Here is an 18559-nt window from a genome sequence, read left to right on the forward strand (position 1 = left end):
TGTCCATATCACATTGCCCAAATGTATGGAGTTGGTACTGCTCCACCTCCCGCACAGGTCCCGCCCTCGCTTGATAGACATTGCTAACTTTTTTTTTTTTTTCAAATTTCTATGGATATCGTGATAATATCATGATTGTGAATGTGTTTGTGTGTGTGTTTTTGTCTTGTTCTTCTCCATATTTCTCATCTTTGGCCCAATCCAAAAGTATTCCCTCGCCCTATGAATCTGGTTCATTGCAGCCTACTGCTGTCCCCAGCATCACCTCATTTTCTTGCTTCATCCTGCAAGTTTGTGACTGGACAGTTATTTTTTGTAATAGAGGAGCAAATATACCCACAGCTGATTCACCATAGAGAGCACTAAACTTGTTTTTTCCCTCCAATGTCATTGATTTGCTTAATGCTTTCTGCCTGGCTTTAGTGTTCTGAACATCCATACACCTCTACCTAAACAAAACAAATAGCTTTTAGAGATAATTTAAGAACCCATTACAAACTGCTTACCTCTTGAACAGAACCCAAAGGCCCACCCCTGCAGACGATTGGTACGCTCCACTCAGAAATTATTCCACAAGAATGATCTGTAGCTTACTGCTTACTGTTGGTCGGAGCTGCATCATTTACTGGTTGCTATAGAACTGTAGCAGGTACTGTGTAAATGTGTGTCTAGCTTATGTTACCTGGCCCTCCATGGAGCATGCTCAGTAGAGCCAGCTGTCACCTGAGAGGCACAGATGTCGTTTCTGACTCAGTTTCCTGAGTCAGAAACGAGCCATTAACTATATTCCTTCACTCTATCTCTTTAGCCCTAAATGTCATTATAGTTTAATAGGACTGCCACAGAAAAAAAAACATCAAAACATACATTTTATATGAATGTTTTATTTTCATTCATAATTTACAGCTAATAAAAATGTATTCAATTATTTTGCTTTTATATTATTTTATTTAAACCCCCATATTTTATTTAAACCCCCATTGTCTGGGGTTTATGTACTGTAATGTTGGTCGCTGACTGGAGCTGGAGGGGAAATGTACTTTACTTCATGAACCTAACCTGACAGAGAGGTGAAGGGAAAACGAAGAGAGAGAACGTGAGTCTCTGGTGAGTGAATACCTGGTTGAATATCAGAGGCATTTGCATTGCATTTAGCAGATAAATGCCAGATTTTGGAGTTGCTGAAGACCAAAACAGAGCTAAAAAGAGAGGGAACATATGACTTACATTCATGAAGTGGCCCGAAACATAACTTTAGGTAAATGCTCATGTTGCTCCGTAATAAGCAGTTTTATTCTTCCGACATACCAACTTTATAAGAATGTTCTGCTGCCCCTAAATTGGCCAAAAAGATCAATTAATTCAATTCAAAATACTTTATTTGTCCCCCGGGGGGCAATGCAGCTTGAGTTTTATGTTTTTTATGCCTTCATTCACTACAGCGAAAATATTTAAGATCATTTTCAGTAATCATTTCAGCCTAATGTGTCCATGTTAACCATTGTTTTGATTGTCCTACATGATGACCTTTGACCTGTGATATGATCACATCTTCACATGGTCAGAACCATCTTCCCAGCTGCTCCAGGACACTCAATGATGTCATGGTGGGCCTGGGCAGCCTTGTCGAGTGGGAACTGGGAACCGACGACTGGTTTTAGCCAACCAGATTCCATCCCTGCGTAGAGCAGTGCTGCACACTCCTTCTGCTCCTCCTGAGAGAAGACAGCAAGAGATGTGCATTTATTTTAAATAACTGGAACATTGTATCATGATTTGTTTTTCTTGGCTCCATGTCAAAAGTTTTTTGCTCCTAATTATTGTTGTTTATGATGTGATTACTGTGAGCATTGGCAGGGTCTTTCTTCAGGCGATACATGGAACAACCAACACAACCCTAATTCTTCTCAGTCACACAGAGCTTTGGTGCATGAAGTGGTCGCATGTGTATCATCAAGACTGTGAAGGCTTTTAAAAATAAGAAGAATCTAAACACTATGTGAATGTAAAACATGGCTTATGTTTGTACCGGTGCACTGAAGAAGAGGACCACTCCCACGATGCTGCTCTCTTTAGCCATGATGTCTCTGGGGTTGATCTCTATAGAGCCTCTACAGCCAACGATCTACAAAGAAAGACAGATGAAGGAGGAGTATATTAAAGTCTCCAGGTATTAGCTACACTGGGAAAAACTACTGCATGGAACTATAAGCTTTAAAGTAACAATTTAAGTGACCAAGTGTAATATTGTTAGTTAGTAGTACAGCGCAGTGATTGGTTATTGCACTACAGAGCAATAGAACTCTGGGGCCATATTATATTATATTATATTCAGAAGTTAAAAACAGTTGTTTATTGTCTTGAATTAATTCACAAAGCATTTTAACGTTAAAGGTCTTACTGACCGCAACACGTCCTCCATAAGCCAACATCTGGAGGTCTTTACTGAGGTTGACATTTGACAGCATCTCCACTATCACATCTATGCCTTTGCCCTCTGTGGCTTCCTGGAAAACACATACACACATTGACACAGCCCATGTCTTTGTAACCACATCTAAAACCAGAAATAAGAATGAAGGAATAAAGATGTTTAAATTCTTGGTGAGTGTCATCCAGGACTTCCTTTCCACCTGCTGCTCCTGTGGCATGTGTGTGGGAACGTGTGTGTATACCATGATTTTGTCTGTGTAGTCCTTTTCTCTGTGATTAAAAGCCAGGTGAGCTCCATTTTGGAGAACCAGTTTCATTCCCTCTGGTGTCCCTGCCGTCCCCAACACTTTGAGACCCAGAGCACGGGATAACTGGCACGCTGCCACACCAACCTAAACATACACAGACACATGAGATGCAGATGTGGGTGCCATTACATTTTTAATGTAATTACAAATAAAGAAGAAAGACAGAAAAAGGAAAAAAAAAAGAAGTGCACCCCTCCACTGGCTCCATGGATGAGGACGGTCTCTCCAGCTTTGATGTGGGCTCTGCAACACACATCAGTTAAAACACAATTTAGTCATAACATCTATGGTTATCTGGCATGCTTGAAGTTAAGTCTTGTGTTTGTTGTTTTATATTTTCCTTATTCTAAACAAAATCTCATGAAAACATTGAAACCAAAAATGTGTTAGTCGGTCTCTGAATACTTCATGACTTCCCTTCTAAGCCCAGAGAGCTTTTACAAATTTTTTTTTTTTCATAAAAAAGGTTCAGTAATTCCCTAAATACCCTTTGAAAAAGTTTTTTTTTTCTGTGATTGTCCCTGCTGTCCATACTGCGCTTAAAGAAATCCCTTCCCAAAGTGAGTAAAGTAAGTGATGTGGGATAATTTTCCCCAGTCCTCCTGGAAAAAATGCATTCTTAAGTTGAGCTGGAAATAATGAGAGGCTTCAGCAGTCTCATTTAAACAAACTGAGTCGGGATCTTCCAATGTTTACATCTTTTTAGTAGAAAATTGTCACTTGCTACTATTATGTTTCAAGAACAATTGTATGTCTGCCTCTAAGAGCTAGCTGAATGGATTCTGCTTGTTCTTGTCACTTTGCTTTTTTACACTAAATCTAGACTAGCTAGCTATGCTACTCTAGAGTCTTCCTTGGGAACACAGTGGATTGGGGCTTTAAGAAGGTGGTGCAGAAGTGTTTGGTTTTCAGGGTGAGAATGAAATACTTTACCTCTTGATTAGAACCCAAAGGTCCACCCCTGAGGAAGATTGGTTTAATTTAATTTAATTAAACAGTTTAATTCATTACAGAGTAACTTTTAATGGACTTTTGCTGGAGTGGGTGATTGTACAAAACTAACACATGGAAATGTAATCTGATGTGTAGATTAGAAGAAGTTAAGATGCTACAAATAACATTTGATTCACACAACTTTCTATGATCACCAAATTTATTGTTCAAATTACTGTATGTATATTTTTGAGATGACATTTTCAGAGGACCTATACTAAATTCAGATTTGAACCAAACTTTATGAATATTTTTGTGACAATGTTGTATGTGTTCCTCTCGTTCCATCACAGAAAAATAAGAGCTGTAGAAATCATTGGAAGTGAAGACTGCAACGATATACATTTTCTTTACGTGTATGTAAACTTTTGACCGCGACTGTACATCTAAAAAAGGTGCAAATAAAAGAATGCAGTCTCTGACCCAGATTCAGACCTGTGACACCTTCTCCACCAACATGGTGGTTTAACCAAACTGTGGCAGTGTTGGGACCTTACTTGTGAACCAAAGCTCTGTAGGCAGTGAAGTAGGGGATCCCTAATGCTGCACCCTGGGTGTAGTCTAAGGCGTCGGGTAGTTTGTGGACACAGTCATCAGCTGCTACAGTGTACTCTGCATAACCGCCACTGACTGTGGCTGTGGTGAACACACGGTCACCTGCCTGGAAAACACACACAGAATTACTTACACATTGAATCAGTTACTAACATACAGAAGTCTCCACTAGTTTACTTCACAAGGCAGTTTCTGCCGTCGTTCCCTTGGGTTAGGGTTATCATATTTTTAAGTTTCTTTAGTATCAAATTAATCCAGTGATCCAGTTGTTGGTACATCCATGTGCAAACACCTAATTCAACATACTTTTAATTGTGCCTATGTACCAAAATGTAAAGTAAATATAGGCTTCAAAAGCAAGTCTCATAGCCCATAGCATAACTCACTATTCGGTCTCTCAGACACAACATTACATCCCCAGCATTACTGGAGCCGTAGTTTCAAAACTTAAGTAAGACCATTCATCCGATCCAAGAGTAACTGAAACCATTACAATCAACTGTAATGTGTTTGGTCTCTCAGCAGCATGAAACCCAGTGTTTATTAGTCTGACCTTTACTGCAGTGACTCCCTCTCCAATAGTTTCCACCACTCCAGCTACGTCTGTGCCTGGTGTGTATGGCAGGGTGGGCTTACGGGCATATGTACCAGCCCGGATGTAGGTTTCCACAGGGTTCACTCCACAGGCATGGACACGTATCAACACCTACAACAGAGAGAGACGTAGAAACCGCTTTGAAAGCTATCATGTAATAACCTACAGACGCATACATATGTAAAAGATTTTATGGGGATATAAGATGGAGATACTCTGGATGACATTACTCTGGCCTCCACCACCACAGTAAGGAATCTGGGAGTTATCTCTGATAGGATTTGTCATTCATATCTCAATTATTAAAGCTGTTATCACTGTTATGGTTTCTGTACCCGTCCCACTGTTTCCTCTCTCTCCCTCACCCTCTCTTAGCCCGAGGTGGCTGCCCACCGTTGAGTCTGGTTCTGCTCGAGGTTTCTGCTTGTTAAAAGGCAGTTTTTTCTCTCCACTGTCACTAAGTGCTTGCTCATGGGCGGAATGTTGGGTCTCTGTAAATACATCCATCAAGGAGTATGGTCCTGTATAGACCTGCTCAATTTGGGAAGTGTCATGAGATGACTTTTGTTATGAATTGGCGCTATAAAGATTGATTGATAAGGGATTAAACAAACAAACAAAAAACACAGCCTAGAGCTGAGCACAACTGAAAACATTTTTATTAAGTTCAATTGCTCATTTTTATAATCCTTATAAATGATGTGCTGTATTTGTTGCTTTTTCTTGCTCCTGACATGCACTCAGCTGGCTGTGTAGTCATTTTGTGGGCTATGCATCCAAAGACAAATGTAAACCTCTGACTTTAAAGTGTATTCATACAGATGCACGTGGCTGTTTGTCAAGGTTAACAAGTGACGCACTGTTCATGTAGCCTACAGCACGTGACCACTGACACCCGGAAGTTCTGCAGCAAACTTGCTCAGCTTTAAAGTTAAGCATGATTGTACATGTAAAGTGACAGCTGGTGTTGGTGTTCAGTGTGCGATCAACTTCATCGACTTTAAATGACGTCCCACTCTCTTGTACATTAGAGTGTGGACTGTCTGTCTCACCTGTCTGTGTCCAGGCTGCGGGACAGTCACATCTGAGCACAGTCTGAGTACTGACGGTCCTCCAAACTCACCTACTCTGATGGCTCTCATCAGCCTGCTGCCCGACATGTTAAAGTCTCACGACCTGTCTCAGATACAGAGCCACACTAATCAACACTGCTGCTCTCACTTCTTTTTCGCGCTTTATAGGCGGTTGGCAAACAACGAACTGGCGCATTACCGCCACCTACTGGGTTGGAGTGTGAATCAGAAGGTCTGGTATGTGTAATATTAAAAAGAAAGAAAGAAAGAAAGAAAGAAAGAAAGAAAGAAAGAAAGAAAGAAAGAAAGAAAGAAAGAAAGAAAAGGAAACCTATATTCTCTCAGTTCTGTTGGTTACTCTGAGGCACTGAAGGATCTGATAACACTCACTTCTTGAGTTCTGTTGTAGAGTCTATGAGGTTAAAGTGTACTTTTGTTTTCCTGAGGCTTTGAGTCGTTTGCCTTCTCTCCTCCTCATGTGTCAGAAAGTGCACCACTACATGCTCTGCTGTTTCTGCTTGGCCACAGTAATCACTATTTCACTATCTATTTTGTATATTGAACTGTTCAGTCCAGTGTGTCCAAGTCTAAGTCTGAATATGACGGGCTCATCTTTCCTGTTCCTTCCTGTACACCTTATTCCTCCTACTACTTCCTTCCCACTGTGTTACTAATCACATTAACAATGGTTGTCACAGGAAGTCCTGACTTTTACTTCTAAAAGTTTTCTAAAGTGTGATGGAGTGAAACTAAAGCTGTCTGATAAGGCTGAAATCATTATGACACTAGATTAGAACAGTGTTTTTTCATCTCCATATATATTGAGATATAATAAATGCAGGCAAAGTCACATGAAATATTCAAACCTGTGTTTAAAGAAATGATTTGTGTTACACAAAACTTCAACAGCTAACTTTGTTATTTTATAACTTGCCGGCATCTCAGCTTGCTTAGAATAATTCATTTGGACAATGGACATTTGTAGGAGATAACACCTTTAGAGCTGCAACAATTAGTCTATCAATCGATTAGTCGGCTGAAAGAAAATTAGTATTAGTAGTAGTAACAATATTGATAATCCCTTTTCAGTCATTTGTTGAGCAAAAATGTCAAACATTTCATTCCAGCCTCTGAAATGTGAAGATCCACTGCTTTTCTTTGTCATTTATGACAGTAAATGAAGAGTCTTTGAATTTGAACTGTTGTTTGGACAAAAGAAGTCATTTTAAAACATAACTTTGAGCTCTGGGTTATTGTGATGAGCATTTTACACTTTTTTTATTCTATAGACCAAACAATTAAGTCATCAAATTAATAGATAATAAAAATAATAGTTGCAGCCCTAAACGCACAATTACTACAATTCCAGTTATCATCCGGCCATAATCTTAATTGTGTATCTTCTCCAGGTCCCAGCAGTCAGCTGTCATTCAGGAGTTTGTTTTTGCCACCTTTCCTTCCATCTCTGTTTGATAACACTCTTTATTTCTGTCTTGTTGAAGCTTCTGTTAAATCACTGTTATGTCTTTTTGTAGCATTCTTTGCAATCTTATCTGTCATCTCATTTCAGCTGGTATCCATAAAGATATCACTGCCAGGAACACCATTTAAATTGTGTATTGTGTTTGCCGTATCTCTATTAAAATGTCTGATTGACTTTAAACTGGTCAACGATGAGCTCGAGTCTGAGTGAATGATGGTTCTCAGCGGTCTTGTGTCCCCTGTACTGTCCATCTACTGCTCTTTAACGGCTACAGCGAATCAGCGCCACCTGCTGGACCAGAGTTTACTATTCGCCTTGTTTGAAACATAATCATCAGTTACAGCAGCTTTCAAATCAAACATGTCTACGTCTCTTGGGATTTTGTTATAATTATACTTTCTATTTTTGCTTTATAACTAAAATGATTTTTTACAATATGTAATTAATTTCACATGATTCAAACGTATCCCTTTCCTCATTGTATTGGTTTATTCCAAAAGTTGCAGAGTGAGTGCTAAGTCACTTTCAATAACCAGAACAGCACAAATAGTGGACATGAACATCTCTAAATAAATATACAGATTACCCTTCAATTTGAGATAACTAAGATAAAAAAAAAACAGATACTAACATTTTAAATAATCCCCCCCGAAGTATCTGAATCTATATGTCAAATGTATTTGATGATCGTTATTTTATATATTTTTCCATGCCTCCTGCTCTATTGTTTGCTCTGCAGCTAAATGAATAGGCTTGTAGAGGCTACTTGAAGTAGCTGAATGTAAACTTGAATATAAGACACAATCAAACTTCTGTGCGTTCTCAAAAACGCTCTACATCACTCATCTTCAACACAACTGTATACTCTAGCGAATGATATGAACTTTTTTTTCTTTTATGTTTCACTGATTTGAATGTAATTACAAAACTCAGTAAATATTTTTTATTCACTCATTAATTCTTATTCATTCGTATAATCTCCTTTTTTCGGTTGTCATGGTTATCTAGACATGGTGACTGTTACATCAACAGTAAACATGTGCACAGAAACCTGTCAACTGATTGTCGATTTAAATCGATTGTGTTGCAGATCGAGTACTTTGGCCTGAAGACAACCTGACGTAACATCCGCTTACGTATCGTCGTCTTCTGCCCGACGCAATGGACTTGTGCACGTCTTGACCAGCGTTGACTTGATGTAATGTAACAGTGGGTCCATCCACATGAGCAGAGAGTGCTGTTAGCCGCTCAGGACGAGGACAAGGCGGAAGTAGGAAGAGAGGAAGGTCTGTGATCAACACAGTGTCTGTGTGTGTGTCAGCCCTCTGATGGTGAATGATGCTGTCACCTACACACTGTTTATATTAGTGTTCTCCGTGTCAGAGGAGCTCCCATGTGCTCCATTCAAACAGCGAGAGACAGAGAGTGCACATGAAGACATAAAGTTACATCAGTCTCACTGTGTTGACAGAAAATGGCATCAAGAAGCAGATATGTGCTGCAGAGAGCGCTGAGTGGACTCAGAGCTCACACTGTGTGCTACCAGAGCTCAGTGCTGAGCTCCTGTCAGAGACGCCTTCTGTGGAAGCCTCAAGTCAGACCCCTGAGCTGCTCACACACACTCTGCCACTCTGACTCCACCACCACAGGTACTGTGAAGGTCACCAGCTCTCTGATTGATCATCTGACTGAATGTTAGCTTATAATTCATAATCCTAATTCTGTATGTTTTCCAGGTCCCAGCAGTCTGTCATTCAGGAGTCACACCTGTGGTGAACTGACATTACACAATTTGGGAGAGAAAGTCACCTTGTGTGGCTGGGTCCAATACCTCAGGTATGATACTCTTACTGCTGTGTACACACTGAGAACAATAATTACATTTGAAATATCAAAGTAAGTATCTAAAGCTATGTTACATATTGACTTCCACCACTGTTGTCTCCTGATAGCAATGAGAGGTCACAGTTACCAGACTAGAGTCTACAGCCATATAACTGTGTTAGGTTGGATGTAGACACAGCAGTGCTTTGAGCTAAATGCTGACATCAGCATGCTAATATGCTTCCAATAATGATGCTAACATGCTGATGTTAAGCAGGTGTAATACAGTACTTACCATGTACTTTATTATTTCAGCATGTTAGCAAGCTTACACATGCTATTTAGCAACAAACAAAGTACAGCTGGGGCTGATGGGAAATTCATTAGTTTGCAAGTATTTGGTCATAAAGCAAAGTAATTGACAAATGACATTTAGTTTAAAAGCCATGAATGTCAGCTAGTTGGTGGCACAAGAGGAGATGTCACCAAAGTGTCTGGGGACCATGAATGTCTGTAAAACATCACATCACATTGCAGTCTACCTGATGTTGTTGAGATATTTGAGTCTGGATCACAGTGATTGACAGACTGATAGACGTTGCTATCCCCAGGGCCTAGCAGGGCTCAAATGTGACCGTTGCTGCCAGATCACATTTAATTTACACATCATGTGAACTCTTTTATTTCTCTCTTCAATGCCACAATTCAACAAGTGATGAGAGGAGAAAATGTGGAGTAACATTTACTGTGTCTGGTTTTTCGGGAAGCAGAGCTCCAGAACTACCACAGTTGGTTGTTTTGCTCCCATTGGGCCTCATATAGAACTGTCTCTGTCTGCAACAGGCAGGACCTGTTTGTCATCCTGCGAGATTTCAGCGGCTTGACACAAATTCTAATTCCTCAGGAAGAGGTAAGGATGAAGACATATCAACTACTATAATAACCATTACAACGAATAGTAAAGACAGTAATGACAATAGTGATATGTCTTAATAATGATGAGAGGGAATTCACTAAAGTAAACATGAGGAAAACAAGGACTGAAGGCTGTGCCTCAGTTCTATTTGTTAAGATACAGTAGATGGTAAATTAAGCAGCTGTGTTTTATTTTAATTTAATAGATTTCTTTCTGTTTTAAGTCTGCCAGTAATTTGAAAGCAGTGCTGTGTAATCTCACAGTCGAGTCCGTCATCAAGGTAACAGGAACAGTCGTACGACGACCAGTGGGACAGGAGAACAAGGTTTGTGTGTAATATTAGATTGTGACTGCCTGTCAAAAAGTCTTCTTATTCTTATCTCAAAAACAGTAGCAAAACATTGCACATCTTGACAGAAAACATGTTTTTCAACCAGAAAGATGTTGGAAAGTGCTGAAGAGAAAACATGATCTGATTGATTGGACTGTTTTTAACAATTCCTATGTGAGCAGAGTCAGTTAGGCCCCCATCTAGTGCTGTAGAGTGTTATGATTCCCACTTTTGAACCTGCCTATAAAGAAGCAGACATTTAAAAGTGCTGTAGATCAAATACAACATGTCATTGATTCTTTGGAAGAAAAAGTGCTGTTCATACACCAGGAGTCAAACCTGGGCCGCCTGGGTGAAAAGCAGGCATCCTAACCACTAGACCATATGGGAATAAGCAGAGGAACAAATGTCAGCAATTTCACCAGCAAACATCTGTAATTATTTGAAAGCTCTAATTGTTGAATTCTTATGATAATTTCAAAGTTTCCCCAGTTTCAAATCACCACCTGCAGTAGTCATTTCCAGTGCTCCATGTTCTCATTCTGCTGTGTCCATACCAACAGGCGAATGCAACAGGAGAAATAGAAGTCCTGGCCGAGGGTGTGGAGGTTTTCAACCTGTGCCAGAAGTTGCCTTTTGAAATTAAAGACTTTGTCAGAGTAAGAAGAAATGTAATGTTACATACATACTTACATAATGCTCAAGCAAATAATATTGTTGTTAACAATTCTGAATCATTTTGTTGTTTGATTGTACAGAAATCTGAAACTTTGCGGATGCAGTATCGCTACCTGGACCTGAGGTCAACTCAGATGCAGAAGAACCTCAGACTGAGGTCTCAGCTGGTGATGAAGATGAGAGAATACCTATGCAATGTGCACGGTACAGATTAATTTCTCTGTTCAGTTCATTTTTTGCAGGACTGGCTGACTGGTGATTGTCCTGAGCTGAGAAACACTTTAACTATCACACACAGACTGTCATATTCACACTTCCATGCATACTGCCCCTGTTGAGTCAGAGGAAATTAAGGAAAACCATGCAAACACGACACAAACAGTACAGAAAACATTTTGAATCAGGGTCTGTATTGATGAAGCGTGACTTATCTCACCTGTTTCTGTTTTGTTCTTTTGTCTTTGTAGGTTTTGTCGATGTGGAAACTCCTACCTTGTTTAAAAGAACACCAGGGGTAAGAAGGTCATTTATCTGTGAATGATTTCATCTTACACAGAATTTATCTCCAAGGGGCTGAATTACCAGTTTGAGAGAACAATATTGTCAAATATACCAAATCAACCACACTAGATGTAGTCTCTGTCTTACTCTGAAGGTCCCACTGTAAGAGTTGATGTCATTGTTGTAAAATGGTGGTGACCTAAATTGGGCTGAACACATATGATATCTAATATTATCCAAGAAAGATTCTAATGTAGTAGTCAAAAATTATTATTTTTTATACGGACAGACATTATAGTGCCACGACTTTGTTCATTCTTGTGTTTCAGGGAGCTCAAGAGTTTGTGGTTCCGACCAGAGAGCCGGGCAGGTTTTACTCTCTACCTCAGAGTCCACAGCAATTTAAACAGCTCCTGATGGTGGCTGGTATAGACAGGTGGGGATACGCTGGAGCAGAGGAATAGTATATGTTTTAACATCAGTGGTCTGACATGACAGTTACACTGTTATAGGAAGACCAGTGCCTGATTCTGTGTGTGTTGTGTGTGTATTTGATGATCGAACATTCATATAACTCATCACACATTAATAAATGTGTGTCTTTGTTGTAAGTGAAAGGAGTTTAAGGAGTTGGTGTTAAATCTGCACACACTAATATACAGTGCAAACCTCTGGGACTCCATCTAACTAGTCTTAAAAAAACGTATCAAATGACAATGTGACAGTGTAGTGATTATCAGCTTATCAGTTTCATCTTCAGTGTTTAGCTGTCTGTTCCACAAGGTTACTGTTTTGGTTCACTTTGATTGCTCTCATAGTGTGGTGTTCAGCCACAGCAGGCAGCTGTTTTCAGAGAACACTGTACACTACCTGCTCAGCACCGACCCCCAGACAGACACAGTTAGAGATTAGCTTGTAAACATAGTGGAGCATTTGGTAACTAAAGAGCCAGGTATTTTTACTTCAGGAGGAAATCGGAGCTAAAAGAGAGTGAATATTGGACTTATACTCATTAAGTGGACATAAACATGAGACATCTCGCTTCTTTTTCATCTGTTAGGGGTGCACATGCACAGCACCAATCAGGCAGCTGACTATGTTAAGACCCCACTGAAGCCACAAACAGCATACGTTCTTTATTATCTTAAGTTCAGTCTCTCCTTCAAACTGAGGGTCGACTGTGTTTTATTGCTTCTAAATTCAACTTTTTATTTTGAAGAGGAAAAAGGTAAATTACATTTTTAAATTGAAATAGTGTCACTTTAAGTAAAAGTGTTACGACCACAGTGTAAAAAATACTCTTAAAACTGAAAGTCCTCACTTACAGTAAGTAGAGGTACAGAAGTACTATCAGCAAAATGTGCTTTTTATCAAAAAAGTATCAAAAGTAAAAGTATTCATGATACAGAATGACTCCTTTATACACGTTATATTGATATAATATGGTCTGTAACAGTTCTTTTCATTAAAGATTAATCTGTAGATTAGTTTAGTGATTAATCATTCAGACTCTTAAATTATCACAAAACTGAACAATGAAAGATTTTCCACAACAAAGACACTGAATAAAAAGAGGTTGGAACCAGAGGTTTCTGTTGATCCATTCATGTTATTATTGATGCTTGAATGTGTAAGCAGCATTTTAATGTGAGCATTTTAGTGTCTTGTTGTGTTTAACCTACATTTAGTATGTGAATTCTTACTCTGAAATGTAGTAAAGTATAAAGTAGCATAAATGTAAATACTCAGGTACAAGAATGAATACGTCAAATTTGCACTATAGTACTCGAGTAAATGTAATTAAATAACTTTAAGCCACTTACAATACAATTAATAGTCTTTGTCAGTGCCGAGTCAGTACCAGAAACCTGATCTGTTCTAACACTAACCAATCCCCAACCCCCTCACACATGCATAGAACGGATAGGGTTTCCAATAGATATGGCCCTGGCAGTCAATAACCAGGAGCTAACTACCATCATGCATTAAAATTCAGAAGAAAGAATAGATGTAGACGACTGGCAGATCAGAGTGAGGAGTTATTTTGGATGTAGCCTTCATCTTTGGATATGTTCACACTGCAGCTGACTGTACGTAACCCCTACCTGAGACAGGTCCAATGTTATGTTGATTATTCACCACACTTCAGCCAGTAGCCAAGAAGCATGTCATGGTCATCAGCCTTTGTCTTTGTCCATTGTTGTCATTGTTGCAGGTACTTCCAGATGGCCCGATGCTACCGAGATGAAGGCTCCAAACCAGACCGGCAGCCCGAGTTCACCCAGGTAAGACAGAGGTTGTTATCAGTGGTGAATTAATCAAATCTGCTCAAAGAATTGAACCACTTTTCTGACAGTAGGTAAATATTTGTTCCCATTGTCCCATTCACCTATGGGTGAAAATCAGAAAAATCCTAAGCACAAGATTATATGAGAATACGTACCGAAGAGACAGCAGAACTTGTCTGGACCATTTTTCAATATGAAGTAATTTTATGATTTTATATTCTGTTCCTTTGGCCTAGGTGCTGATTTATTTGATTTGTCTTGTTTTTAACCAGTTCACCTTTGTCCTGCTGTTTACATAGATTTAACTAGTTGGTCTACAGTCCTGATCTTTGTCCTCTCATTATCTCCTCCAGGTAGACATAGAAATGTCTTTTGTGGACGCGGCAGGTATCATGTCCTTGGTGGAGGGTTTGTTACAGTACTCCTGGCCTGCAGAGAAAGGTCCCATTGAGGTTCCTTTCCGAACCATGACATATGAAGAGGCCATGAGGGACTATGGTGTGGACAAGCCTGATACCAGGTTCAGTATGAAGGTGGGTGATTGTGGGTTACTGGAAGAAAACCTGGAGCAGCACAATGATTATGACCCAAACTGTTGACTCAAAACTACAGAATCATTACTGTAGGCAAAGGCAAAACATGTTATCGTCTTGTTATCATCTCTGTCTTTCTTCTTATCTGTCTGTCTGTCTGTCCAGCTTATCGACCTCAGTGAGCTATTCCTATCCACAGACATTGACTTCCTCAGATCAGCTCTCAGTCAACCAGAAGGCTCCCTTCAAGCCATCAATGTCACCAGTGCAGCAGTAAGAACAAAGAAATCCATCATAACAGACTGAACATACATGATCATGTACAACTTAATATTAATTCAAACAAAACTGTGGTTGATAAGTGACATTTGACATCCTCAATCTTTGTTAACCCCTCCAGAGCTGTCTGTCTGTCTCAAATAAGATTCTCTGTCTGTTTAACTACAGACAGTATTCACTGGGAAAGATTTGGAAAAACTGAAACAAACAGCTAAGACTTGGTTTGGCCAGGTAGGTCTGTCTTTGCTCTTTATCTTTATCCTAACTTTCACGTCTTGTATTGTCTTGTAACTGTAAAATGAAGTCAACATTTCATGATATGTCAGTTTCTTGTTGTTTTGTACTATATATTTGTATTGGAATTGGTACGTGCTGTGTTTTTTGTGTGTATGATTATATAAACCAATAGTAATGCAATCCAATGTAGTAGTCCTTCACAAGAAGACATTCTGAAGCTTTCAAAGTCAAATTGCCTGAACATATGGCTTTAAACCATACATATTTCTATATAATAATGAATATTCATGACTTAATAAGCATCTGTCGAAGTTACTAAACATCTTCAGGTATCATTTATTAAGACTTCAACACCCAAAAACTCTTTTTATCTGCTTGATTGTGTATGTGTAGAATTTACTGACAGTGACCAAACAAAACAACAGCACCAAATGCCGAAAACCAAATGCAATGATGGTGGTGGTGGTAGTGATGGTGGCACTAAATGAAGTCAGAGGATCACCAAACATTGTTAGATTCATTATGGGGAGAGCAAGGGCCAAATTTCATAGCAGTCCATCCAGTAGTTTAGCCCAAAATACAAATGTAAACCTCATGGTGGCACCAGATATTACAAGGTACATCTTCAGGGAAAAAGGAATGTCTATGCAAATCCACCCTGTAGTTACTGAAATATTTCTGTCTGGACCAAAGTGGACCGAACTGATATTGCAGTCCTTAGAGCCATGTGTTCATCTTCAGTCATCTTGTACATGAAGGTTATATGCAACATTTCAACAGTCCGATATCACACAAACACGTTAGAAGCATCACTGAGGTTGACTGCAAGAGTGAATTTTATGCAGAATTGTTTTGCAGTATTTTTTTCATTGTGCCTTTTTTCTTCGTGTGGATGCTTTGACTCCAGGAGGTCAGCGTGGTGTTGGTCAAACAAGACGGGACACTGAAGTCTCCTCTGAAGAAGCTGCTCACCGTCTCAGCCACAGAGGAGCTGCTGCAGAGGACTGGAGCCAAACCAGGAGACCTGCTGCTGGTGGCAGCCGGTTCCCTCCACACTGTGGTAAGAGACTCACTCACATAAAACTTTGATTAGGTTAGACTATTGAAGGGAAAAGTAGCCCAATATAGCAAGCAAAGCAAACATCATCTCATTGACACGTTTACCTGTGTATTTGTGTGTTTAAGTGTATTTATACATTTATACATACAACATTAAGTTTTGCTGTTTTCACCGACTTGTTAAGTGTACCAAGACTTTCTGGATCACATGCATGTTAAATAAACCGAAGTTGAAGTTGAAAGTGAAAATATTATGTGAATATACCGTATGTAAACTCTCTTCTTCTGTCTCTCCACCCTACCCTTTTACTACACCCATGCTTTGCTCTCAGCGCCCATTGCTGGGTAATCTTCGCCTACAGTGTGCAGAGCTCCTGGAGTTTCATGGCATTTCAGTCCGCAACCCTTCAGCATTTCACTTCCTGTGGGTTGTGGACTTCCCTCTGTTCTTGCCCAGTGAACAGGAGCCGGGGCAGCTGGAGTCTGCCCATCATCCATTTACTGCTCCTCTGCCAGAGGACACACAGTTGTTATACACAGAGCCACACAAGGTAGTTGCATAAATTTGCTCAAAATCTCTCCTTTTTTTATTCATTTTTTGGATATTTAGAAATAATCGTACATCATGTGAGATCCTTAAGTGTTCCATCATTCCCAGGTACGTGGTCAGCACTATGACCTGGTGTTGAATGGTTGTGAGATTGGAGGAGGCTCCATCCGCATCCACAAGGCCTCAGAACAGCTTCATGTTTTAAAGAATATCCTCAAGGTCAGTCACTGTTTATTTTGCCAGTGTGCAGCCTACATTTGGAAATGGATTGAATCAATTACCAGTCGTAACTGTTCTTGATATGTGTTCTGCAGGAGGATCCCAATCTTCTCTCTCACCTGCTGGAGGCGCTAGACTCAGGTGCACCACCACATGGAGGCATTGCTCTCGGTGAGGTTAACTCTGCTCAGTATGCTTTAGCTATCAATAAAGAAACATACAGGTCAGTTTTTACACATTTATTTTTTTAATGGGGGTGATCACCTTAGCAAATGTGTTATCCCACAAGGTCTACAAAGCTGTAGTCAGGAACCAGACCGCTCCTCCACTCAGCTGCAGGTGGACTGTCAGTCCAAACACAGTTCACCGCTGCTTCAGCAGGTTTCAGCTCCCAGTTTTACAGACCATTATTATTCAGCATCAAAATGAAGCACCAGTGTTAGCACTGTAAGCTAGCTCCATGCAGGGACCTCAGAGAAAGACATTTTTTTTTTAAACTTAACAGAGTTGTGAGCAGCTAGATAGTTGATTCGAAGTGACTTTGACATTGTTGTCACACAAGCCAACATTTGCTAACTGGCTAAATATGGTAGCAGTTGAGGAGCTTGCTAGCTTAACACACAGAGGTTGTGTGACATCCAATATGGGTATACTGCAACTTACAGTAGATATGGAAAACTGGAATTTGATATCAGGTTTAAAGTGACAGTGTTGCATTAAGCAAAGCATACAAAAAACTACATGATATGTGTAATACTCACTACTAAAACAAAAAACAATTCAGGATCTAAAAGGTGAAAATGGTGATAAAGTCATCTAATGACTCCTCCATCCTCTTCTAGGTTTGGACCGGCTGGTCTCCATCATGGTTGGAGCGCCCAGCATCCGTGACGTCATTGCCTTCCCCAAGTCCTCCCGGGGCAACGACCTCATGAGCTGTGCCCCCAGCCTGGTGTCTGAGGAGGAGCTGAAGTCTTACCATATCTCTGTTAAATGGCCAGCAGAGTGTGGAGGACATGAAGAGGGGAAGTAAAGAGGCAAAGGCAGAAGCAATTAACAGGCATCAGAGGGAGGAGTGAAGTTTTCCCAGGTCTCTGTAACCCACACAACAGAGGGAAGAGTGTGAGGACGAGGAGACGGAGATGAGCAGACGATCAACGGGCGGTGTAGAGACTGAAGCATATAAAGATGTCTGCCAACTGGCAACAGATATGAGGAGGAGGAGGAGAGAAAATGTGGAGGAGGAGATGTTGTGGCTGCATCTTAGAACGGGAACTTTGAATGAAAGAGAAAAAGGAACATGCCTTTAGTATGGAAATCTTAAACACTGGCTGTTTCAACAAAGAAGAAAAGACTCACTGATGACAAACAACACTTAAGGTTTATAGATACTGAATCTCTGTTATGATTCTGGTTCCTCCCAGAGCAATGCTTCAAATAATCCTCTTATAGAAACAAATCTGCAAATGATTGAGGATGAACAATTTTCTCAATTGGGAATGAAACTCATTTAACGGACTCTACTGACTCTAAAGAGCTGCTTATCTTGTACTGGTTTGTGTTATATAATGTTCTAAATGTTGTTTTAAACTGTGTTCAACCTTGATATAAAAAAGTAAAAGAAATCTTGTGTGTGTTCCAAATATGTTCCACCTTAAACAACTTAAACCACACTGGAGGGTACGGTCACAAATACAACCACTG

At 39.9% G+C, this 18559-nt stretch overlaps 2 protein-coding genes across 3 annotated transcripts; one reads left to right on the forward strand and one right to left on the reverse strand.

Annotated features, from left to right (window-relative positions):
* Window positions 1-864: 864 nt before the first annotated feature.
* cryz (crystallin, zeta (quinone reductase)) lies at window positions 865-6084 on the reverse strand. Its single transcript, XM_073491873.1, has 8 exons — window positions 5937-6084; window positions 4843-4995; window positions 4232-4395; window positions 2933-2984; window positions 2676-2825; window positions 2406-2507; window positions 2030-2125; window positions 865-1715 (listed from the first exon to the last, which is right to left on the reverse strand). The coding sequence occupies exons 1-8, from the start codon at window positions 6042-6044 to the stop codon at window positions 1554-1556; spliced, it is 987 nt and encodes a 328-aa protein (XP_073347974.1). The 5' UTR covers window positions 6045-6084; the 3' UTR covers window positions 865-1553.
* A 2487-nt stretch (window positions 6085-8571) lies between these two features.
* Window positions 8572-18480, forward strand: dars2 (aspartyl-tRNA synthetase 2, mitochondrial). 2 transcript variants are annotated; one of them, XM_073492147.1, is made up of 18 exons: window positions 8572-8726; window positions 8912-9089; window positions 9177-9276; window positions 10108-10174; window positions 10404-10505; window positions 11075-11170; window positions 11270-11393; window positions 11657-11703; window positions 12020-12126; window positions 13906-13975; window positions 14332-14511; window positions 14677-14784; window positions 14959-15021; window positions 15935-16087; window positions 16419-16637; window positions 16745-16855; window positions 16951-17026; window positions 17698-18480. In XM_073492147.1, the coding sequence occupies exons 2-18, from the start codon at window positions 8915-8917 to the stop codon at window positions 17886-17888; spliced, it is 1989 nt and encodes a 662-aa protein (XP_073348248.1). In that variant the 5' UTR covers window positions 8572-8726; window positions 8912-8914; the 3' UTR covers window positions 17889-18480. The 2 variants fall into 2 exon arrangements, with proteins under 2 accessions (XP_073348248.1, XP_073348247.1); XM_073492146.1 differs by having other exon boundaries at window positions 8572-9089.
* The last annotated feature ends 79 nt before the right edge of the window (window positions 18481-18559 follow it).

This window comes from Pagrus major, chromosome 21 (genome assembly GCF_040436345.1).
Source record: "Pagrus major chromosome 21, Pma_NU_1.0".
Lineage (NCBI taxonomy): Eukaryota > Metazoa > Chordata > Actinopteri > Spariformes > Sparidae > Pagrus > Pagrus major.